This window comes from Lacerta agilis, chromosome 5 (assembly GCF_009819535.1).
Source record: "Lacerta agilis isolate rLacAgi1 chromosome 5, rLacAgi1.pri, whole genome shotgun sequence".
Classification (NCBI taxonomy): Eukaryota; Metazoa; Chordata; class Lepidosauria; order Squamata; family Lacertidae; genus Lacerta; species Lacerta agilis.
In genome coordinates, this window is record NC_046316.1 from 52,486,014 (window position 1) to 52,511,835 (window position 25,822).

At 43.7% G+C, this 25,822-nt stretch overlaps 2 protein-coding genes across 4 annotated transcripts in view; one reads left to right on the forward strand and one right to left on the reverse strand.

Moving 5' to 3' along the window:
* Window positions 1–3,590: 3,590 nt before the first annotated feature.
* Window positions 3,591–10,084, reverse strand: INA (internexin neuronal intermediate filament protein alpha). Its single transcript, XM_033149756.1, has 3 exons — window positions 8,974–10,084; window positions 6,517–6,641; window positions 3,591–5,913 (listed from the first exon to the last, which is right to left on the reverse strand). The coding sequence occupies exons 1-3, from the start codon at window positions 9,982–9,984 to the stop codon at window positions 5,601–5,603; spliced, it is 1,449 nt and encodes a 482-aa protein (XP_033005647.1). The 5' UTR covers window positions 9,985–10,084; the 3' UTR covers window positions 3,591–5,600.
* Window positions 10,085–19,251: 9,167 nt separating this feature from the next.
* NT5C2 (5'-nucleotidase, cytosolic II) overlaps window positions 19,252–25,822 on the forward strand; it is an 81,696-nt gene continuing 75,125 nt past the window's right edge. For all 3 annotated transcript variants that reach the window (XM_033149765.1, XM_033149764.1, XM_033149766.1), the window contains exon 1: window positions 19,252–19,347. The gene's annotated coding sequence lies outside the window, so the exon portion shown is untranslated. The remainder of the gene's footprint in view (window positions 19,348–25,822) is intronic.

The window sequence follows — 25,822 nt, forward strand, 5'->3', positions numbered from 1 at the left end:
GAAGTGTTAACATCTTGCCCTACAACACAACATTTTAGCACTTCCGCTTAGGTATTGTGTTCTGACACATCTTTTGTCAGCTAGAATTTATATGCCTGTAAATACTTTTTAATGCATATATTAGATTAATTTAGGGGGCCCCATTTTTTGTTGGGCCAAGGAACACATTTGGAAATCTAATAAACTTGTGGACACCAGAAAATACTGCTTTCACAGAAGAGAAACTGACACTGCTCAGAACTCCCACTCCAAAACCAGGCAAATCACACAAACACACCAGTCAAAACACAAAAAGCAGGCAACAACAACCCCCTTCCCAAAGGCAAACCCCCGCAACCAAACAGCTGCCACAAATACACCAATACAATTCATTTAAAAAATTGACCAGGAGACTATCATCCCCTGCAAGGGCAGTGTCATCATGGGACCCCAGATTTAATAGTTTGTTATATAGTGTAGGTCTTTGTTTATGGAATGATATTTTAGGTGAACTGGATTAATTCATTTTTCTAGTTCAGGGCTCCTCAACCACGGCCCTCCAGATGTTTTGAGACTACAATTCCCATCATCCCTGACCACTGGTCCTGCTAGGGATCATGGGAGTTGTAGGCCAAAAACAGCTGGAGGGCAAAGGTTGAGGAAGCCTATTCTAGTTGTAATTTGAAGCTGGTTTGAATAAGCTTTTGCTGAGCTGGTAAGACAATATGAAATTCTAGCTCACCCCAATGTGTGTACAATTTCAGAATCATCAAGACATACCACTGGTGCAGAAAGTATGTTCTAGGTGTAGTTGGTTAGTTTGTCCTTTGATCATAAATTATTACAAAGAACACAGCTGCAGTATATTTTGGCATTTGATTATTTTGGTGAACAGGCATTTTTCCTTCAAATTCGAATAACATACTAAGTGGGAAAGAATTGTGTATTTAGGCTGCTTAAATGTGCTTTGAGTTAACTTGGGCTCAAAGAATGGCTCCAAAATTCACTCTGAGTGAAATTGCACGGGGCTATGAAAATTCAGAATGTTGTAAACTAGATGTAGAATCTCACTTTTCTTCTGCTCCCTGTTGTCCTCTGAAGTGTTATTGCCTTCTATCACACTTTCATAGTAACTGCTTTGAACTGATTTCGTATACAGGGAAAGAGAGCAGAGAATAATCAATCAATAAATCAAGATGAAGAATTGAGAAATTGAAAGAAAGGAATTACAAGTCCAAACTAATATTGAAGTGTACAAGCTAAGAAAGGAGGAAATCATCTTTTATCATAAAAATAAGATATGTATTTAGATATTAAACTCAGGTTTCCTTCAATTGTTCCTATGTATTATAGCCATGTATGACTGCATCTTATAATTGCTGTGCATCATAGTGCCTGACAGCTGTAGGGCTTTGAAGGGTTCCGAGTTTCCCTGCCTACTGAGGCAGGATCCTTCAAACCCAATACTAGATTCTAAGAACATAGTAATAAAGGCATTGTCTGTCCCAAGACAGACTTACTACAGATACCAGCTCCTTCAAGCACAGCACCAAGAATAAGATGCTTCTCCAAGCTTCACTTTTCACCATATACCGGTAACATAGGCAGTTCCAAACTCACTTAAAACAGTTTTTGATTGCAGCTCTATGACTTCCAGAAATGCTCAGTACTTCACATGTTGCTTGAACACATGAAATGACCCATTGTTCAGCTTGATGAATTTCCCATTAATTAGTGGGTGTCATCTTGAATAGCTTTGGGGAGATGACAATGACCCTATAGTATTTGCTTTGCGATTAATTTTCTTGGTTTCCAAAGGAAAGGAAGTGTAAGTATGTGGCATTTTACAGCAGATCATGACTTTATAAAGAAAGCTCTTATTAATGGCTTCAGTATCCTTTCTTAAGGGCTTAAACTACCCCTCTTTGTTCCAAAACAAGAACACTCTTACAAAGCATTGCTAGCACAATGGCAAGCCACGCCACTTTCTCAGCCTCTTCACCACGGCACAGCTAGACTGTCATCAGCAGGCATGCACCAATCAAATTGAACATTTATTTTTGATACACACACAGAGTAAATGTCGCCATGTTCGCTCATAAGGAAAATTCCAAAGATCATATTAAGCCAACCCAAATGTCATGAAATAGCTTGCAGGTTCTGGGAGACTTCAAAGCTTACATGCCACTTTGATCGCCTTAATGAAAGTGTTGCTCTGATATAGACTTCAGAATTTATTCTTATATTTACCATTAAAAATTCACACAGTTGCGGCAAGGCCAGATTATCCATGGTGCAACTGAAGCAATTTCATCAAGGCCCATGTCAGCAAAGGACCCCAGAGCCTGAGCTTTCATTAATAAATAAATAAAAGTACTGGTAAGTGTCTAGCCCTCCCATAAAGTTTTATGAATCAAAATGTGCAGGATACCAACCTGACTGGAGATAAGATTTTCCTGAAGTTGGGGACACAGCTTGGTTGAAATAAGCTAATTAAGAGAAAGCCCAGCTGGATAAGACCGAAGCCCTATCAAATGCAGCATCCTACTCTCACAGTGACCAACCAGATGCCTATGGAAGTACACAAGGAGGACATGAACAGAACAGCCCTCTCCCAGCAACTGGTATTCAGAGGCCTAGTGCCTCCAATTCTTGAGATAGTACACAGTCATCCTAGCTAATAGCCACTGATAGCCAAATCCTCCATGAAAAGTGGATTGCTATTACAACAGCTTGCGAGTGAATGCCATCATTTTAACTATGAGAAATTAAACTATGTTTTTGGACAGGAGTTGCTTAGAGAAGTGCAAGGGCCTTGCTAGGGTAAATGTTGCATGATATCTATTCCTTAGGGCTGTCCTGTCATTGTGTCAGAATGAATGTCATCCACTGAAGATTGTATTAGCTGACAAGATGCATTTGCTCTATGTGGTACTCGCATTCATGGTAGCCTACTGTACTTGCGAGACATTTGCAGTGAGCAACCCAGCACTTACTAGAGCCCATCTTTCCTTTCTTGTTGGGCAATAATGGTCCAGTTTAAGAAGATCTTACCGGGAAGGCATGTTAAAAACTGGCCAAAACTGTACGAATGATGAGAATGAACCATGCTTATTACTCCCTTTTTGGTGGCCCTCCGCAACATTTAATGCTCCCCCACAGCCCTTGTGCTACCTTCCCAAAGCTGGTAAGCCAGGTGCTGGGCTTTGGGAAGAAGGCGTGAGGGCTCTGTCAGGGTCCTTGAGTCCTTGTGCCTCCTTCCCAAAGCCAAGTTAATGCTTTCCCAGCTTTGGGGAGGTGGGGAGAGCTCTAGGACCCTGCCAGAGCCTCACACCTCCTTCCCAAAGCCCAATGCTTCACTAGCTTAACTGGGAAAGCAGCCCAAGGGCTGAGGGTGTGTGTGTATGTGTCAAATATTCTCACACACACCCCAAGGCAGTGTTGGCCTGTGGGTTCTGTGTTGAAGTACTCTTGCAACCCACTTGGTATGAAAAGTTAGCTCTAGACATTGCCCAAACATCAAACACTGATTTGCCTGAATGTAATTGGTTTGGAAAGAGATTATAACCCAGAAAAGTTTGAAGTCAGAATATCACCAAGGACAAACAGGCTGCCTCAAGACATGTCATCTTTATTTATTTGTGCCTTACAGAAGAGGAGGAAAGAATGTGAGCGAAACAGTTTCTGTTAGTTCAGGAAACTATTGCAGTGAAACTGATAGGACATGATGGTTTTGTGTGATCAAACCTTGTGGCAGGATGCATTAATGCAAACACATCACAATAACACACAATCTTCAGCTTTTGCAGGAAGCAAATTCTGCTGGCAATTTTAAGGCATTGAAAGAAAATCCACACTAGTAAGTTCTATATAAAACTTGGCACATATTCAAATGGTAGACTGAAAAGGTGCACTGAAGATTAGCAGATCCAGATGGAAGATTGGATTCTATCTTATCAGGATTCCTTTTTGAGAAAATAGTAGGTGTGAATCTTTCCTCCCTGTGACTCTACTTGTTTGTGTCATTTGCTGCAAACATGTGGATTCAGTCTGCCAGTGTCTTGAAATGGTCAGAATTTCATTAATCAGTCTACAGCACCAGTTGTTATTTACCAAGCAGAAGTGATTCTGTGTATGTGTGCAGCTGCATCATTTCCAAGTCTGGCTGGCAAGGTTAATAAATATGCTCCTCTAAGTCTATTAGAGAAAAGGCAGAAGAACCACTACAATACACTGGTGAGGTTATCATGTGGCAGTGAGTACATTTAAGAAAATACATTAAGAAAAAATACCTTAATAGTATGTTATTAACAAACTTTGTCTCTAATACAGCACATAGAACCCATATTGCTTTCCATAATATAGAAATAAGCAGCTGGCATAATTCTGGCATAATTCTACTACACCTTCTAATAGTGAATCAAAAGCCAGGATATCCATGGTTTTGAGTTGCCGATTATGGCAATAGGAAACCAGATATCTCATCTTTTGAAACGAAGTTAGGAATCTGTGCTCTAGAGAAAACTCAAGAGAGTGGATCTTTTTTCTTTTAGCCTTATTTTCATACAAGGCTAAAGCTAAACCTCGGAACTGATTACAGCATACCTGTTTCCTTTATTCTTATTTGCTGGCACTACTGATTGTAAGCAATTACTATTTTAAATCTACAAATATGGCACAAAGTGAAATGGACAGAACAATGGTTCACAATGTAATCACAGAAATGACTGTCCATGCTTCTAACAGAAAAGCAGGGCTCTAATACTCCTAATTATTTTACCATGTAGGTTTTTTAAAAGGGGAAGATGCACCAGTGAGCAATCCCAAGATAACGAAGATATACTTAAGTGCATCTTCACTATGTGCTATCATATGACAGAGAGCTCCCATGTGCATTGGTACAGAAAGTTTGTCCATAGTTATTGTGTGGCTTAGTATTTATCTTCCTAAAGACATTTGCACCTTATAAATGTCAGTAGCTTCCTCCTAGTATTTTTGAATGCATTGTGCTTCTTTCTAGAGTACACCAACGACACAGCAAGGCAAACAAAATGCCCCATTTTCTCTATCCCTATGGTCCAGAAGAACTGGAAACAGAATAAATCATCTAATTACTTGCCTTCAAGACACAGGTAATGAAGATTAATCTGCACTTCCCTGACAAGGTGCAATTCCTGGATATTTTGTATCTTACCTGTGAAGGGGGTTCACTTTTCAACTGATACTGAATAGCAGGTTCAGCAATTAAGTCAGACATCATGAAGGAGCCCTGAGTCATTAACTATAATGTGTAGGTTTTACCTTTTCCTACTAGCTGCACTTCTGAGACTTCCCTCTTTGCTTAATTTAGAAATTGTGAGATCTGGCTATTATATAACTCTGCAGTTTGCCAACTAGTTTTCCTACAGTCCCTCCCCAGAAAACATCAAACTTTGAGCCCCCTCCCCTTTCTTTCCTCCTAGTGATTCTGGATGTGGTGCTCTTACTAAACTAGTCTAGTGATGTGATTAGAACTTTATGTGTACATGAGCTGGTAAGCACCTTAATTCAGGCATAGGCAATTTAAAGGTCTAAGCTATATTGTTCCCCCGTTAAAGGTTCATTGTACTTAAGGTGAAAGGTTACACTTTTTGGTTTGCAGCACCCCCCTCTTCCAGATTTGTTCGTTCAGTTTTCTTAGTGGATGTTATGGTCTCCTCAATCATTTCAGCAAAGGCTTCCCCTACTTGGCTTGATGAGATTTTTGAAGCCAATTTAGCCTCTTCTTTCTCCTCTTTCTTAAAAGAGAAAGTGGGGGATATTTTGGAACTGCTGGCCATAGAGGAACTGAAGAACCTGGGCTGGAAGGAGTAAGTGGGGTTGGAAGGGGGATTCATTGATGAAATGCTGATGCTTGAAGTGCTAAAACGCGTCTCCTCACCCTCCAGCAGTTTCCTGTAAACATCATAGAAGTAGAGATTATTATTATTTGGGGTTCAATTCAGGATTAAGCATGTTTATGAAGAGGTAGGACCATTTCTAGTCCCTATGTTGGTTAAAAGCAGAAGACTAAAAGAGGGGTGAGTATCCAAGCATTTTTTCATGCCCCAAAGAAACGAATTTGAAAATATTTACAGATTTATTTATTTTTTTAAAAAAAAACCATGTTGTTTAACATCTATATGAAATCGCTAAGTATGGTCACCTAGAATCTTGGCGCACATAGTCTGGAATATTCTGATGACACAAAGCTCTACTTCTCATTGACATCTACAAGTGTGGCAGTAGATGATTAATTATTATTATTATTATTATTATTATTATTATTATTAATATGCCACCCTCCCTGGCCAAAACCAGGCTCAGAGAGGCTAACGTCAAATATATAACATGTTAACATAAAACCAGGCAATCAATTAAAATACATCCTAAAATCAAATCAGAATCAATTGACTCCCGCCAACCACAAAGATAGGGTTGATTTTCATCACAGTCTATTTTGGTGCTATGCTGTTTACATAACCAACACGCAAGCAGGGCTTTGATAGTCACTGTTACCTGTATGCTGCTATCTCTATATCCAGGGCCATTTTGACATTGAGCAAATCTTGGTATTCTCTCAGATGCCGAGCCATTTCACTTTTTGTGTCTCTCAGATCACTCTCCAACTGATTGACAGTGTCCTGTAATTCAGACAGACAGATATAAAACTGATGTTTTAAAGCCAAATACATTGGTGAGTAGTTTCTTTTCCTCTTAGAATGGAACTGTGGCGCAATCAGCAGTATTGTACATGCATTTGCACAAAACAACATGCAAATGCTGGTCTACCATTGAAACGTGTATAAGCCTGCATGACAGCTTTCTGGGTACAACCACCAATAAGTCCTATGTGGAAGACTGGATGGGATTTCTCTCAATGTTCTGGAACACAGACCCAACCCTCTCCTATATGAAGCTATTCAAGTATTATTATTTATCCTTAGAGGACTTTCTCTGGATTCTGCCCCCCCTCCACATGCACACACTCCTGGAGGAGAAGTGGGTGATGATCACCCTTACAGCTATAGTGCCCTGAATTTGTAAACTCAGATGAAGACCCCAGCCATTTGGGATCTGCTTAAGGAAAAAGGTTCGCACCAGCAATGTATAAAGGACACCTTTATATCACATATACCAAAAGCTCAGTGTCAAGTATTTGCAGCAATGATTCTGTATCTCTAATTGAATCAGAGGCTGTTTTTCAGCATTGCTTAAGTTACACATTTCCGCTAACAAATTTGCATTCAGAATCTTGGCCAAGTAAATGCTCCTGCTACACCTGTACGGTTGCTAACTAGGGCCGCCATTTGATTATAGAAATCTTAGTTGATTAATCATAGGACTTGTAAGTGATTAACTCATTAAATTTGCATATTAATATGGCAGTCTTTCTTATGAAGAAAGCTTCCCCCATTTAAATGATGTATGCATGTTTTACAGAAGATTGCCAAATAATTGGGGGAATTTTTTTAATCATCACAATTTTCAGCCCTAATTCTAGCCCTGGCTGTTGATATGTATGCCTTTCAAACTAATCAACATACTCACCTACATAAGATGCAATCCTAGAATTCCTCTTTTAATGTAATACAGCTTCAGTTTGCAATATGTTGAAGGGGGAGCATTGCAAGCTCAACTTAGAATGTGTGTATCCTTTATGTAGCCAAACAGTGCCTCCCATGCACAAGAAACTTATAGATGAAAAATTCCTAAAATTTCCCCCAAACAGCCCAATGATGACAGAGCATTTTCAGTTGCCAAGGAATGCTGACTATCCAAGAGGGAAAAGCAAGGAGGAGTAACAAAAGTAATGGACTATCCTGGAAGATCCAATGTCTGGCTGGCACCCTGAACAGAAGCATCCCGTATTTTCTTACCGGCTACACTAGCTAGCGGTAGATTGATTGTAATGCATCTTGTTCAGTACCATGGAGAGAGACATAGTTTCCTCCACTGTCTTTTAGCTTCAGTTCAGTCTGAGTCCTCTCTTCTCAATACATTAAGAAGCAGGGATATGTTAGGAGAGGTACAATTCCTCGCAGATTAAGAGGGAGAGATGTTCCAAGGCTGACATCACCCTTTTCACTATTCAAGCCCAGGAACTGTGAAAACACTAAGCAGGCACAGTATCCAGATGTGGAAGTCAGTTTTTCCTTGTTATGAAACCAGTGCACAACCAGGGACGTAGCCAGGATTTGGGGGGCAGGCTTTTGTTAGGGTGGGGGCAGAACCTCAGCTTTGTATTGATTTTTTTTTTATTTGGGGGCAGCTGCCCCCTGCCCCAGCTACGCCCATGTGCACAAATAATTAACATGAGACTGGAGGGGATGGACACACAATCAAAACACTTCATGGCATAAGAGGTTCTGTTTATGGGCCTAACTGCACTACAGTCAGGAGCTCCATGGTAAACTGTTAAGAGCTTTTAATGCGCCCAGAGAAATAAGCATGCAAGTGATACCCTTGCACAGTGAATGGCTTTTCTAAGAGACTCCTGCACAAAAAAGCAAAACTCCTAGCCTGTTTTAACACACCATCCAGACTGAATGTGTTGATAGACTTTCACCCCACCCCTCCTAGCAGCCAGCTAGCAGATTTTTTGGAAACGAGATTCTCAAAACTCTAAGGGCAGCTGGAGGCTTCCAACCACTGGACTTAAGTCTGCTGTGAATGGACCAATGGACCAAGTCTGCTGTGAATGGACCAATTCAGCACATGACAGGCGACAACTGTCATCCTGAGCCAACCCAGAGATCCGTTTCCTGTAGCTTTCTGCGGATAGTGATCGGAAGCCACCGGGGGAGGGGTGGGTGGAGAAGCGGTGCTTACGTGCGCGATAGGGGGCGAGCGCGCTAAGGCGATCGACAGCGTCTGGCCACGAGGTGTGTCCTTGGACACGGTGCGGAGAATGACGACGCGGCGCCTGCGCGGAAAGGCAAGCCCCTCCTCCGCCCGCCCGCCCGCCCTCATTACCTGCAGGCCGACGGCCTCGGCGTGGTGGCGCTCCTCCATCTCGTGCAGCTGCCGCTCGAGGGACTCGTTGGCGCCGCGCAGGCTCTCCACCTCGAGGGTGCGCGCCTGCAGCTGGCGGCGGTACTCTCCGATCTCCTCGCGGCTGGCGCGGATGGCCTCGTTGCTGCGAGCCGCCTGCTCGCTCAGGTTGGCGAACTTGCCACGGTACCACTCCTCGGCCGCCTGCAGGTTCTTAGCGGCCAGCACCTCGTACTGGCCGCGCAGCTCCTTGAGGGCCGCCGTCAGGTCGGCCTTGGTGGCGTCCGGCTCGACAGTGGCCAGTGCGGGCACCTGCAGCGAGGCGCTCAGCTCGGCCAGCTCCTCCGAGTGCACTTTGCGCACGAAGGCCAGCTCGTCGAGCAGCGCCTCCACCTTCTTCTCCAGTGCCAGGCGCGCCAACGTGGCGCCGTCCACCTCGCGCTGCTGCGCCCGCAGCGCCTGCTCGGCCTCCGCCCGGGCACGGGCCTCGTCCTCGCAGTGCGCCCTCAAGCGCTGCACTTCCTCGGCCAGCCGCTCGCGGTCGAGCGCCGCCTGCGCCCGGGAGGCCTCGGTCTCCTCCAGCTGGGCGCGCAGCTCTCGCAGCTCGGCTTGGAACAGCTCGGCCAGCCGGTTGGGCTCGGCATGGCGCTGCCGCAACGCGCCCAGCTCGGTCTCCAGCAGTCGGTTGTGCTGCTCCAGCTGCCGCACTTTCTCGATGTAGCCGGCGAAGCGGTCGTTGAGGCCCTGCAGCTGCTCCTTCTCGTTGGTGCGCGTCAGGCGGAATTCGTCGTGCACCGCCGCCGCCTGGCTCAGGTCCAGGCTCTCCGCCTGCGCCAGCCGGTACGAGACGGCATGGCTGCTGCGGGACGCCGACTGCGAGCGGTAGCTGCTGCCCGCCGTCGAGCTGCCCAGGCGGGAGGAGTAGCGGGGAGGCTCCCCGAAGATCTTCCTGTAGGAAGAGGCCAAGTAGTGAGAATCCGATCCGAAATTCATCCTGGAGGCAGTAGAGAGGCTCCCTGCGCCGTCCGTGCTTTATATAGGGAGGCGGGTCGCCCGGTGCGCCGCAGAAAGGCGGGGGTGGGGGAAAGCTGCACTTTTAGGGCGCGGTCAAGGGGAGGAGATTGGGATGAAAGGGACAGGCGGGGAATGAAGATGCTGGGGCGCTCCGGCAGTCCAATTGGGCGCAAGCAGGAAGGGAATGTAGCGGATTTTGGGGTGCGGGTGGGAGGAGGACTGCTCCTCTACAGGGCGATAGAGCTTGGAATATTTAGGGGCGATGGTCATTGCTTTGCAGAGTAGCGGAGGTGAGGGATTTGGGCTCCCCTTACTACGACGGAAGAAGGCAGAGCAGAGAACGCCTATCGGGGAATGGGAAGCAGCTGGCGTTGCTGGCTGAAATCTTGGGGCGCACGTCTGAGGAAGGCTAGATGGCTTGGAGGGACCTGGTAGTGCTAATGGTGCATCTTCCCGGTCCTAGCCTCGCATTCCCAACTGACTTTGCTAGGAAGCATGACAGGGAGAAATGCTGATGGAGCTGTCCATTTTGCCGCAGTGCTGATGTCAGTTCTTCCCGCCGGCTGCCACTGAAGGTTGCGGACGGTTCCACCCAGCGCAAGCTGTTTTAGCTCTTGGAGATTTATGATATACAGAACAGGGTAACTGCTAGGCTCCTTCTCCCTTGACCAGCTTCCCAATGCTGTTGTTTCTCCGAACCATAGAGCCAGTTTCCTTCTCAGGGTAGGCCTGTGTGTGTTAAATAATGGAGCCCTGCAATTCAGTCAGAACATTTACTTTGTTGTACTGTGCACAAACAGTAAAGAAGACTGGAGGGTAACACTTACTGATTGCTGCAGTGAGGTATGAAGAGAAAGACAGGAGTGTCCTAGATTTGCCAAGGGAGTGAATTTAGAGTGGGAAGATTAGAGTATATTAAACATATTGCACTGTAGTAGGACCTTGTAGATCCTGCAAAACTGTAGTTGCATCCTATTATCATATTGCATTATCATATTGTGATCTTAAACTGGGGGAATATGCCATTTCATTAGAACAACTCAGTCTGATAAGAATATGTAAGTGTGGTTTTTAGAATGAATTTCAACAGTACTGCAGGAGTGTTCTTAGGAGGAAGTGGCATTATTAACACATGCAGCCACAGTTTCCCTGATCACAGCACCAAGGAAGGAAGGTGAAAACATTTGCATCCATGACTCTGCATGGCACATTGCCCCTGCCTAACGTGAACAGTCTTTTAAAAATATTGTTTGTGTTCAGAAAACAACACACTACTAAAATGTGTGATTTAGATCCTACCATCTCAACATGGTATTTAGTCTGGCATTTCTCTGTGGAGATGTACATATTCTCTAGGTAAGGCCATACCCCCAAACCTGGAATTCAGTAGCAGGGTTGCAGGAACTTTTTCTGCCCCTGGGCCACATTCTCTTGTGGGCAACCTTTTACTGGACCACTGTAGTCAGGATGTCTTGGTCCAGAAAATGTTGCAAGTGGCATATCAGCTAAAGCTGGCAAAAAGCACTACTGGTCTCTTGGGTCTCTAGTGACAGAGATGGCTCAAGTAGTAGACCCAGTCTGCATACCTGCTCCTTCAGGGGGAGAGAAACCCCATCCAAAACAGGCAAATGACCACTCACCCACAAAACCTCCATTTTTTCCAGGATTCAAGCTCAGTTTTTGGACCTTTATCTAGTCCACCATTGCATCAAGACACTGGTCCAAGACTTGCACAGCCTCTCCTGACTCCATGTTGGCATTTAGGGCTTCCTACCAGAACATTCTGACTTTCTTTCAGTCACCTGATTGGTTGCTATGTAGAATTGTCCTTGAGTTCCTTCCAGGGTACTTCATTTCCTTTCTGTTTTGCCCTTTGATTTAGCTGCACTTCTTCCCTAGTTCTGGATCTGGAGTTATGTGCTTTTGGCTGTGGGCTATTTTTGGTGCACAAGTGGCTGTATTCTTTCCAGCTTTTGAGACTGGATGGCTGTAGACCATATGCATGTTCAGTGTTGTAGCTACTGACATCTTACAGTCAAGGTGGAAGCAGAGGCTCACATGGAAGCCCCACCCCAACACCCTCAGGCATGTCCTCCTCCACCCCCATTTGTGGGTAGAGATTTTGTGCTATCTGGGATCCTGATAAATAAGGTTCTCTAATCATGTGAGGGATTCTACTCATGTCCAGGCAAACACAAGTAGAAGCCCCAGTGCAGGTTTGCCCCATGAACATGGAGAAAGTTGACAGACAGGGAACTGATGTGCCCAAGGATGCCCAAGGATGTGGGGAGGTTGTGTGTGTGATTCTGCCCCTTGCCTACTTGCCCTTGTCAACTCAAGTTCTCCCATTGACTTTTAAGCCTAAGCCAAATCATTCAGTGACCCCAGCAGTTCTCCAGTCCCCCTCTCTTCTTTTCAGGTCTTCTCTCTTCTGGCTGTCTACCAGGAACACCAAACACCAACCAACATGAGCTGCCAAACCAACTAACTAACTGCTGGTGACCAGCACTTGTCCGTATATACACTTCTTCTGGATCCCTATTCTAGTCCCAGTCAATCAACAAACATTCTAAACATACAATTACCAATCAGAATATGCAATTATTCAGTAAAGCATTCATTGATTAACATCCTGTCATGTCTGACATTCAACAAGGCAGCCCAGCATTACAGAATCCCGGGAAGCTCAAGTGAGCAACTTGTTCTAACAATATCTGCAGCTTTGTCCTGGATCAGCCCTCCTAGGCTCCCACCACCCCACCACTTCTCAGAAAGTGACAGTCCTGTGGTCTGGTTCTTAGCACTCTGCCTGCTCTCTGTTAGTTCTCCCTAGGTTTGTTGTTGGCATTGACTGCCAGGCACGGGTTTCTGTTGTGAACTGGTTGGACACAGAAGAATGATGGGAGGAACCAGCTGAGGAACCCCCAAGAGAAGAAGGCTCAGAGCCATGGAATTGGTGGTGGGATGACAATGAGTGGTCAGAGGGAGAAGCCTGGGGTGATGTGTTGGAAGCTGAAGAGGTAATAGTGCTTAGTGAGTGGAGGGAATCTGTAGCAGAGAGAAGTCCAAAAGTTGAAGCAGGAGAGGAGGGAGTCCAAGAGGAAGAGATGAATCTGGCTGGTGGAGGCATGGATGTCTCCCCCTCCTGCTGCAACAAGCTTTCCTCCCCCCTGGTCTCCCAGAACCAGGATAGGCATGAAGAGGGCGGAGGAGAAGGTGCAGTCTCAGATTGTTTGGGGAAACCATGGAGAGGTGGGGACTTAAGCAGCTGTGGGGAGATGAGGGCCTTCAGACTCAGCAACTGCTTCATAGGGGCAAGACCTGCTTGAGTTGAGTTGCTGTGCTCATTAGGCCTGACACTCCTGTGTGAATTCCATTTTTTGTAATAAAGTTAACTCTACCTTGCTCGGTGTAATTCACTGCTGGCTCGCTCCTGTCAGCTCCCCCCCCCTCTCTGTGTGTGTGTGTGTAGATCACCGCAACATACATGCTCAGGAGTTTCTTCATCTGGAGATTCAAATTCAGGGGTCCTTGTATTAATGGGTCCCAGGCTTATGAGCTCTCTGGTGTAATGTTGCTGCCTGGGTTGATGTGTGCCACCTCTGCCTCCTGTGCTGCTGTTCCACCTTACCTGGCTGGTCCCTCCTCACCTGAGTCAAAATTGGGGAACAAGCTGTTGCTCAGGGTGAGGGTCATGACACCTACCAATTAAACTAAATAAAGCTGGCAACTTTGACATATTTGTGATCAGCATTGCACACGGTCCACCTTCATGCGGAGCTTGGTAAAACCGTACATTACTACTCTCCTGGCTCTGCTTTTGCCTGGTTTCCAAATGAAAACGGAAGCTTTCTCTTAGCATCTTTTACCGCAAATGGGCTCTGTGAAGCTCATGCATTTTCCAGCACACTATTAAACCAGGGCTGTAGCTACATGTTTTACCACCTGACTTCATGCTGACCATTTACATTAGAATTCTCTAAAGAAGGTTTCCCTTTTGCTCGACTTGGAACACATTTCAGAATAATCTGAGTACGATGATAATTATGATGATCTGCAGGTATCCGTGCTCCTGGGGTCCAGACTAGTCTTGGCAACTAAAGAGTCCACAGTGTAGAGAACAGGAAATTTATTTCACCCTTTGCTTCTCCACCTGGGTCAGATCTTGTTAGTTGCTACAGGTTTTCTTCATCTTCCCCCCTCCCCAGCTTTTTAAAGGGAGACTTAGAGGTGGCACAAGCTGGGGAGCACTGTCATGTCCTGCATCATCTGTGAGTTTGTGAACTTATGACCAAATATCCTCTGGAAGTTACCAATTGCTGGGAAATACTACTGTTCTTCAGTATCTTCCCCTCTAATCTTGGATAAGTGCTTCCTGTGTTGTGCATATTTACTCCTGATTTATGCCTGCAGCTGAATACCTGAAAACAAATGCACTCATATGTGTAACCCATGGAACTGCATATGCAAGTAGTAAAAACTTTGATTTTTTTAAAAACTTACATGGAACACATAAGATTTCAAGAAATTAAACAGAAAAAAAGAGCAACCAAAGCAGCACTTAAGAGTTCAAGGAAATAGGCTGGTATTTCAAAATATGTACTGAAATAAATGTTGGGTGTTGATACCTATAAGCCTCATACAAAGCATTGCTCTTTTGATAGTTAAAATAAAATGGAATATGTTATATTACCATTTCTCTCTCTCTCTTTTAAATGTTGGAGAAAGATTTGTAATTGCTCACTAGCTGGACGCATGTAAATGTCTACCTCAAGACAATTGGACAAGCCTGCTTTGCTGTTGGAAAGCTTCCAAGTGCTGTGGAAGTTCCAGGGACACAACACTTAACCAGATTTAGTTTTCTTTGGAATGAGGTCACTGGAGGCTTTTGCTGTTTTGTAATATTTTAATTTATTTGTAAGTACACAGATTGAGCAAGAGGGACAACTTAACATTCCAACAGGCCAGCCAAATCCACAGTACCACATCAGATCTCCAGATTCCCTCTCCAAATGCTACTTTCTGGAGCTTAATAAGTCCTCCGTTTCTTTTTTCCACTGTCTCCAAAAATTGCAATCTGCCTCCTTTATTCACCTTTACAGTCACCCTTACAGGAGCCCTAGAATACATCATTTGTAGGTAGACAAGGAAGCATGCTCCCATTGCTCCCTGCCTACCTCTCATATTTCCCCCCTATTCACAATATCCTAGGCTAGTCCTGTGTCACACAGTAATCTTTCATATGGCGATTAGCTCTCATAAAGACATCTCACCTGAACATCTCAAGCTATTAACACTCCTTTGTCAAGTCCAACCCACACTGGTAGTCCTATTAACAGAAATATGATAGAAAACCCATAAGGATATTGCAAGCTGCCTCCAGAATTTGAGTTAGTAGGCAGGGGGTAAATACAGTATTCGAAACAACTCTGCATAATAAATAAATAAATAAATAATTTATTTGTACCTCGCCCATCTGGCTTGGTCTCCCCAGCCACTCTGGGCGGCTTCCAACAAATATTAAAATACACACACACACACACACACACACACACACACACACACATATATATAACATTGCAGCCTTAAATCCAATAAATATAATATATAACATTGCAACCTTAAATCCAATAAAGGAGAGGTGACTAAACACTGGCCTTCCAGATATTGTTGGACTCTAAATCCCATCAGCCCTAGTCAGCATGAGCTCATACCAATAACAAACTTACTTGGTCTCTAAGGTGCTACTGGAAGGAATTTTTTTTTATTTTGTTTTACCTTTAAGTAATTACACCTGTGTGAGAAAGAGATTGCAACCATGCTTGCTGGGTTCTAAATCATATAGGAAACCTATGTTTATGTATAGCAAATCTCCCAATTCAGACATTCCCTGTTGAATGCATGAATGGCAGAAGATAGGACCAGTGAGGATGCAAACAATGGGGGTGTGAGCAGGCCTGCTCTTCCTTTCACAGGACTGTAATTGTGTGAGGGGAGAATGCCCCAAAAGAACATGTGATAGACATTAAGGTGTAATGAGCACAGTACAATGGATGAGGAAAGGCAGAACACAATCACTATGAAGTCTAATTAACACAAACACATGTATCTTTTATATTCAGAACAGCTATTTTAATCATAACAAATGTATTGAAGAAGCAATTGTAAATGCTTTGCATGCAAACTGTCACAGGTTCAGTCTCTGGCATCTCCAGGCAGGGCTAGAAAGCTCCAAAATAAAACCTTGAAGAATTACTGGCAGGCAATGTAGAATAGACAGTACTGATCTAGATGGACCCATGATCTGACTCAGGAGAAAGCATGTTCCTGTTTCTGTCACAGTCTGTTGCCAATGTTCATGGTTCCTCTACTTTCTGAATCTTTGTCTATCTGCTTCCTTCTCTTCCTCAGCTTCTCAACTTAGTTGTTTCTCCTTATCTCTTCAGCTGCTCTATTTAAAAGCTGCTCAGCTTTGTCAAGTATATCCCAAAACATTTTTTACCTATGCACACACACCATGCAATGTCCTTCACTAAGGCCACAATTTATATCCTTCTAGCATTACAAAGGCTTAGTAACATGTTTGGGATGCAGAACATCTCAAGTTCATTACCCAACATATCTATTTAGAAATGATCTCTACTAGCAGGGCTGGAAAAAGTTTGTGCTCCATACCTTCCTTTAATCTGCCTTCAGAACCTGAACTTTCAAAATATATTTCAGGGACTACTCATTTTTGGAATGATGCAATTCTATGTAGCAGTGCCAGATTTTTTTTATTTTAATATGTTTATTAATCTGAGGACTGCTGCAAGTCCGTTCCACAGGGACCAGTATAAGGGATCTTCCTAACATTCTGCAATCTCTGTTTAGTATTGTTGCAGTGTGAGATACTAAGGGTTCCAGGCACTCGCCCAGGGTTCTTCATGTTTTCCTTTTGCCAATGAGGCACAGCAGAGATTGTTGTGTGTTTATGATATATAGTTTATTTACACATATATACAACCTGAGCCTACAATGGAGGAGTTCACAGCATTAACACCCCAAAAGGACCTGGTTTCTGCTACAGCTGCAGTCTTTGATTCGAACAGAAATCAAACATCATGCTCTGCTTCTCTGGCTTTCCAGCCAGCAGCTTTTACTTCTAGCTCATATTACACACAGACTTTAAACTCCAGCTTTTGTCCTTCTGACTATCTAGGAGCTGGAGGAGGGGCCCCACCCCTTTGCTATTTGGCCCAGAGCTTTTGCCTTCTTAATGGACTTTCCCTTTGTCCTCTTAATACTTGTTGAGTTCATGGATTAAGTATCTGGCACCCACAAATGCATAAATGTATTATTGGGTTTCATTTTGTGTCTCGAATTCTTTAAAAAACAGAAACACTGCATTGAGTATTGTACTTCAAAGTTATGTAATCTGCTTGGGGATATATTATTTGTTTTCCTCAAAAGTAGGATTATAAATATAATAAATACATGTAATAAGGAAAGTGTTGCTTTTAAAAAGTGAATGTGATGGAAACAGCTTTAACAAAAAAAATCTTTTGTAATATGAATATTTTTAACTGGAGGGTTCTAAGTATTTGCCAGTATTATCACACAAACCTGAACTTTATTCTGTTATTTCATAACAGCTACTAGTATGAGAAGCGCGTGGGAGGCTATTCATTGTAGAAACTGTCAGATCTGACTCTGTGATCCAGCTGGAGCAATACCAACTATACCAATGCCCAGTCAGTCAGCTTCCTTCTTGAGTTTTCATTTGCTAGGCGCTTCTCCTCCCCCTTGCGCATGGCATGTAGTCTTTAGTTTGTTCAGGGATGGTACACAAATTACCAGCATTTTTTTCTTCCCTGCTCTTTGGCAAGGAAACTGCATGAGAAAACAGGTTCAACCACACATCCCGAAGAAATAGAAAGGGTTTGTTTGATCTTCTACAGTGCTTTTGAGACAGGTTGAAGGAAATATTGATTCTGTTTTTTAACAAAGAAAATAGAAATAAACCACTAAAGCCTATGCTGTCCGATTTGTCCACAAAAGTTTTAAATGCCTTTAAATAATCAATGGTGTCAAAATCGACAGCAATGGCCAACCTCACTGGTTAGCTGCGGCACACATGCAGCCAGAGCCACAGCTATGCTATAAGCAAGAGGACAGTACACTTGCCTAGCTAAACATTTTTCAAGAAGAAAAAAAGCCCCCTTCCTGCCACTGTTTGGTGATCTGGATAAGTGGGAAGTATCTGAAGAAGTGTGCATGCACACGAAAACTCATACCAAGAACAAACTTAGTTGGTCTCAAAGGTGCTACTGGAAGGATTTTGGGGGGAGGGGAAAGAATACTGTAATGGTGTGACCAAGATGGTAGGGGCCTGAGAGGGAGAGAGCAGGACAGCAGCAGTGGAGGACTCAGGTGGATATCTGGGGAAAAAGACTTTTGCAACCCCACTTGCCATTGAACTCAATGTGTTTTGACTATATTTGATTTTGGCTTTAGGTGCAATCCTCGGAACGTAACCCCTTCATAAATTGTGGGCTTACTGTAATGCAACAATTTTTGACCATCTTTCTCAAATACGAAGGGAAAAGTTTTAGCACACAAATCATTTTGAATAATCTGTGTAGAACTGTAAAACCCCTCAAAGGTTTGTGCCCTAGGCACCTGCCTAGTTGGCCTAATGATAGCCCTGGCTCTGCCTCTCCACCACCCTGGCTATGAGGACCAACTACTTCCATTTGTCTCTTCCCCACCCAGAACTACCTCCTCCACTCCACCTGTAGTCATTCTTTTAAGAGTACAAAAGCCGTGGCGCTGAAATTTCCCTGATTTCCCTCTTCACTTTCCAGTCCTTTTCCCTTTTGTATCAGGGATATCATCATCATCATCATCATCATCCCACCCTTCACCCTAAGGTTCTATTGCGCCAACTTCACCGCCCATCGATGGTAAAGGTTTGTCCGGCTGGTTCAGTGTTTTTGCTCGCTTGTTTCTAGTTACCCCCCCCAGCTTCATTGTCAGGTGGTCACCGATCCGTAAAACCTGAAAAATGTAAGCCAATTAACCACACAAAGTAGAAGGGGGGGGGACCTTTGTGCCCCCCCCCCCCCGCCCCGCTTGCATTCAGCCGTTGAGTGCGGCTTACCGCCTTCCTGGCTGCGTTTGCGGCATTGCTGTAAAGCGTCACGTTCTCCTCGATCCCTAACCGCGGGAAGGGGGAGGCAACGAAAGGGTTGGCTTGCGCAGGCGCGGTGTGCGTGAGTTCCAGTGCTGCGGCAGTTTAGTTGTGCGATTTCTTTTTCGCGGAGAGCGAGGGGCGAGTGAGAGCCGCGCGCGCTGGGAGAGGTGAGCGGGACGGAGGCCGGGAAGCAATGGACTGGCCTCTCGCGCCCCCGTGGCGGCGGGGGAGGGGGGTGGCGGGAAGAGAGAGCAATGAAACTGGCGCGGCTGAGGCGGGAAGTCGAGGCGAACCCCCCGCCCCCGCCCCCACTCCTGAGGCAAGGGAAAGAGGAAGAGAGCGCGTCGTAGTTCTGTCACGAAAACCCCAAAATGACGCGGGAGACGGGTCTTTTCCCTCACGGAGGGAGGAAGGAAGGACTTCGTTCTCCACCTGGCGTCACTGCCGTTTTCCGCGCCGCGGGGAAATGAGCAATTGAAATCCCATCCTGTGGCCGTGGAGGGAGCTGGGGAAGGTGCCTCACGTTGGCCTGTAGGGTGGGAGGATTATAACTTTCTTTCTCTGTTTCTCTCTGTGTATGTGTGTGTCAGAGGGAGAGAGTGTGAGTATGTAAAGTATGAGTGATGGACTTGAGTAGAAAAAACCCCAAGCTCCCATTCCAGAAAGGGGCAGGATTTGAGTTGGGAGAGCACCCGCTCCCCATTTTTAAGTGATGCTTAAAGTTAACAGGGTTCTCCTCCCCCACACCCCATGGATGGCTCATTAGTATTTTCTCCTCTCTTCAGTATTTCTAGTGCAGTGGTGCTGCCTCATCTTCTCATTACTGAATGGTATCCATAACACTTAGCTAGTGCGGTGTTAATAACAGGAAAGGAGATGCTTCTTTTTCTTCCCTTGGGGAGAGAGACGGAGTGAAATTGTGGTGTTTGCTTCCTATGTCCTGTTGAGGATTGAGTAGAAACACTCTCTCATGGCAGCACAAAAATGATCTTGGTGAAAATTATTTTTTCATTCCACACACACCCAGCCAGATGTTGACATAAAAATCATCTTTAGTGTAAGAAGGTGGGCAGTGATTGTAGAAATCAAATTTCTCTTTCTTGTCTCCACAAAGGCCTGTGATTTGTGCTGCTTTCTTTCCCTAGTTTGGCACCTGATACCTCTTGATAGGAACAGCACTTTTAAAAGAAGATATTGCTGCACCATTCAGACACCAATGTCTGTCTTCATCAATTCCCTTCCATCTCATGCTGCAGCCTGAAAGAGGTTGCTGCATCCAGCTGCATGGCACAGCAAGCCTTTAATTTGTACATTTTGTTCTTACTCTACCACTGCAGCTGTCTTTACTTACATTCTGTGAAACTTCCATCTCTCTTGCACTGTCACTGAAGGGCTGCATTTTCCAAAATTCGAAGAGGGGAAGTTCTTGAGATGGGGGAAGTTCTTGAGGTGATTTTTTTTTTGTATGTAGAAATCACTTGGTGAGTATGTTTGACTCTCAGTGATCTGCAAAACTTATTGAATAGAAAACATGCAGTTAATTGTAAGGGCATTTTGCTAAAACCAAGGTTTTAGTAGTGCAGTTACTTATGTACCATGAAATCTATGCTAAAATCCAGTACATTTGGCCCTTGTCCTGAGATTGAACAGCTGTTTGGAAAGACTGCTGACATTTTCTTCTTCGTGTCACTTCATTATACACAATCATGAAATCTGGTAGATAAAGAGGGGGCAAATTCTGTATAGTGTTGGCCTGGCATTATGACAGAGGCAGTTGGTCTGCCATTATGTCATATATTTCAGGCAATCTTCCATAGTGATTGGGATTATATTTTCTTTCACTTTATTTAAATTTTGTTCACTTTGGCACCACCAACCTTCAGCAGAGAAATGGCTGCCAAATTGGCAGATTTCTCTATCCACTCAAGCTTTTAAGAATATCTGTCATGAGTGTTTTGTTGCAACATTTAACAATTCTGTGGTAAGCATGCATTGGCCAAATGTCTCAGTATGTCTTATTTGTATTTTTGTAGTATTAACAGCCATTCCTGGAACTGCAAATAATTAAACTCTCAGGTGTTCCCGTAGTTGAACTTAGTGCACTCTGAAAATGCCATCTGGCCAGCTCACTTTTGGTTTTGTATTCCCCCAGACACAACAGTGTTTAAATGTTAGCAGAATATAACACTGAAACATGCATCTAGAACATTTTGAAAAAATGCTTGATTACCTGACTATATACTGATAGATTTAGAACCAGCCCAAACTTTCAATGCTTATGCAAGCTTGTGATCCACTGATAATTGGTGGATCGGTGTCTAAGAAGGTTAAAACTTTGGTATAAATGCTAGTTTGTTTGTTTTCCCCATGTTTCCTTTTTATGATACTACCAGGAAAAAAGGATGAGCCATGGGGGATTATTGTGAAAGCCTGAAGCAGTTGTGTGTTGTGGTAGGGAATGCTTGGAGATTTATGCTCTACCTACTGAGCTATCCCATGTACCGTATGTAGGAAAGAGAGAGGATAAGCAGTTCCAAGGATGTGTTGAATGTGGAGAGGGAATGGCATGACATGGCAGGTGGGTTGTAATAGTGTTTATAGATGCTTGCATCCTGTCCCTTGCTGTGTCCACCCCATCCTTGATATCATCCACTGTGCCCAATAGCCTGGTGGAGAGCCAGTGTGGTGTAGTGGTTAAGAGTGGTAGACTCGTAATCTGGTGAACCGGGTTCGCGTCTCCGCTCCTCCACCTGCAGCTGCTGGGTGACCTTGGGCTAGTCAGACTTCTTTGAAGTCTCTCAGCCCCACTCACCCCACGGAGTGTTTGTTGTGGGGTAGGAAGGGAAAGGAGAATGTTAGCTGCTTTGAGACTCCTTCGAGTAGTGATAAAGCGGGATATCAAATCCAAACTCTTCTGGTGTTGTTCTTGAACAGCAGGTCTCTTCAAAATAAGACTGTGTTGATCCATGCTCCTTTCATGGATGAACAGGCTGACCTGGTGGGGGAGCTGGGTGGGTCTGACCTGACACAGCTTTACCCAGCTGGGTACTCACTGCAACACCAACCAGACTAGAAGTCTGGTGGGGAGGCATTGCCATAGTTCATAGCAGCTCATTCTCTCACTAGGAAGCCTTTCAACTTAGGAGCTGGACTGGAGGGCCTGCATCTGCTATGGGGTCATGGAGATAGCCTGGGGGTGGTAACCTACCCTACTGCCTCCCTGATCAAGCTGACTCAGGTTGTTTATGGTGTGGTGTTGGAGGAACTAAGGAACATTCTCCTCTGTTGAGGATGGTCCAGCTCTGGCTAACAGTTTTGTTAGCTCCTTAGCAGCTATGGATAGCTGTCCTGGATAGTCACTGGCTCAGTGCACGGAGCAGGGCATACCCTTGATTTAGTATTTACCCTGGTGGGGAAAGGGGTGGTCTGGATATAGGAGTGGCGGTTGTAACCCTGTTGTCATGGTTAGACCACTTCCTAGTGCAATTTGGACTTTTGGCAGCAGCCCCTGCCTGCAGGGGAGGGGACCAATTTGGATAGTCTGGCCTTGGAGACTAATGGAACTGGGTAGGTTCCTGACAGCTCTGTGGGATTTCCCAGTGGATAAAGCCCAGTGATCCTGTTGAGGCCCTGTTGTTATTGTGGCATGGGGAGATGATGAGGGCTGTTGATGTGATTGTTCCTGAGGGTTCTCTCTGATGCTGCAGGGCCTGAACTGTGCCTTGCTTTACTGAGGAGTTACAGTCAGTGAAGCAAGCTGGAAGACAACTGGAGCATATATGGTGGAAAACCTGCTCCAAAGCTGATCAAACACTTCTTACATTACACAGTTCTGCCTACTAAAGTGGCAGTCAAGGCAGTGAAGAATTACTTTGCTGCCAGTATTGCTTCCTTGATGACCCATCCAGCAAAGTTATTTCAGGGGGTTTGGAGACTAACTGTACTAGAAGTAGTAGATGGCCCTCTGGTGCATTTGGTAACATGCTGTGATATATGCCTGCTCATTGAGATGTTTAGGGGAGTCCCTGTTGTTAGTCTCCCATGGCTCAGATGCATAGCTTGTAACTACTAGAAGCTGTACATTCAACATAGTGGGCCCAAACTTCAGTGGAAAAATGGTTTGTCACCCCTGATGTAAGGAGTTGCTGATCTCTCTCTGTTCTTTTCCCACTCTTATTACATATAACAGGATACATTTACTTATTTATTAAATGTATTTATAACACACCCCTTATTTCTACAAATAGCATGGTGGGATATAAAAAGGCACGAAATAAAACTAGACAATTTATCAGGTACTTTTAGTTGCATTTTTATAGTTACTGATTTGTCTAAAAAACAAACAAACCACTCCTTGTTAATAAGCAAAAATCTTTAAAAATAATGCTAAGACCTGTCTGTGAAACAGAAGCCCTAAACTTAGTGGTGCTTAGAACTGTTGGTTTCATTGAATTTTGCTCGTTTTTTTATTGTAAGATGCTGTGAGAATCCTTTGTGTTAGTTGGCAGGGTATTATAGGAATATACTTTGTGGTTGTATCCTTTAATCAGTAAAATAATATTCAATATTTCCCAGCTCTGTTTTCATTTCTGCTGAAGAAATGTTAAAATGAATTATCTGTGTTGGGATTATCTGTGAGCTAAGGAAGAGAACATTTACTGCCCCCTATTGGTGTGATGAAGTTTCATCAATTGTAAGGTGCTGGTCCCAATAAGATAAACAAATAAATTGAATGCCTTTTAGTGATGAATTGAATACAGGGACTTGGAGATACAGTATTTCATAGAATGTTAGAAGCCTTCCACTGTTTATATGTCTGTATATATGTGTATGCTCCGGGTATTAAAACTTTGCTTTTTTTGTTTGTTATGCAAGCTTATTGTGAAGGAACTAGAAAAAGCAGGGTCAACACACATCTTTTGTTCTACCACCCAATTCTGTTAGCTGGTGAGGTCAAAGTACTGAAATCATGCTAACTGAAAGGAGGATGTATACAAAAAACAAAAACAAAAACACCCCATCCATTTGCAACAAGCTACAAAAATATTCGAGCTCTGTTTTTAAAAAATAAGAGAACTGTCTGGCAATTCCACCTCTCCACTTTTTAACTGTCAGATCTCTGTGGAAAGCTACTTCATTTGTCAGCATTAGCAATATTTAGTTCAGTGCTGTGTTAAAAAGGGGGGGGGGGAGAGAATAACCTAGTATGTGTTGTATGTGTTCTATTTTTGAAATGTGTATTGCTTGCACACAGACACCCTCTCATATGCTTCATGTTAGCCTGGGGAAAGGCTTTATACCTTGAGCATGCAATATGGTAGAAGTTCTTTGAAATTATCTTTGGAGCAGAAACAGTCAGTTGCTTAGTTATAATAGTGTTAGGAGCACTGTAATTGAAATAAATTGCAGAAGGTTGTTTCTGAAGTGCTTAGCATGTTTACAGGTTTCTATATTTATTTGAAGCTATTTACAGATGCTTGGCCTTTAAAATAAGTTTTTGTAATTTAAGAAAGGTGCCATAGACTTTATAGTTCAGAATTTTAGCTGGCTAGCCGCCTATGCTGTTAACATACTTATCCCACTGACTTACAAAAGTATGTCAGAGTTCAGCTCAACTTATTTTTAACTTATACCCTTTGCATCATTTGAAAAGAAACATTTGTTAAAGTAAAAAAAAACAAAACGTTAACCCTTGATCAGTACAAGGCTCCTTCATCCTTTCTGAGTCATCATAGCAGCTTGAAATCTGTATTACCGTATGTTGTGTCAGTTGGTATGGACAGAGGTGAAAGCAGTAAAATAACTTGGAATAGAGTTACATTAAGGGATTGGATCCGCTTTATTTACTGAAGTAAGAATTCAATAATTCAAGTATGACCCTATGGAATTTTTGGTAGAAGTCATAATCCATTTTCATCACTGGAATGAAACCTCTGTATTTACTGATCCTCTTTGGTACTTCAAACTTAAAAGGGTGTTGCCATATTTGAGGCACCAGTTTAGTTACCTGGCTAATACTATTTTCTTTTGCATCATTAATCACATTATTTTCCATCATGCCAAGCACTGATGAAACTTAGGTCCAGTTCAGACACTTATCAGGGCTGAAGATCTCTCTATGGTAAAGGAGCAAATGTATGTAAACTTATAATATCTGACACAAGGATTCATATCATGTGATTCTTTGAATTCACAATGGGAAGAGATTCAGCCTTCTGTGTGTTTGGGTATTTCCTATTTGGATCCCAGTGTCAGACTTAAAGTTAAGTTTGGAGGGGGAGAGGCACTTGCCCAACTATTGTTGCACTCTACCAGGGGGGAAATGATTTTTGGCTGAAGTAAACTATGCTTGTATGGAAAAACTGTGCTTCTAGGGAGCTGAAGGTTCTTGAAAAACATACATTTTTATTAATTTATGTATTGCTTATAAGCAAAAAAAGGCTTCCCTACATATATGGAACTGATGTATGAATTTTAATTACTTCTGTTCGCTTCTCCCCATATGTATTCTTAACCATCTCTCTTACTGAAATGATGAGTGGAAAGTCCTTTTGTTGGCTAGGGGTACCCCCACCCCCAAGTAATTAACATGTCAGTTTAGGAAAGTTTTAAATAGCAAAATGCAAAGAGACTGAAAATTGA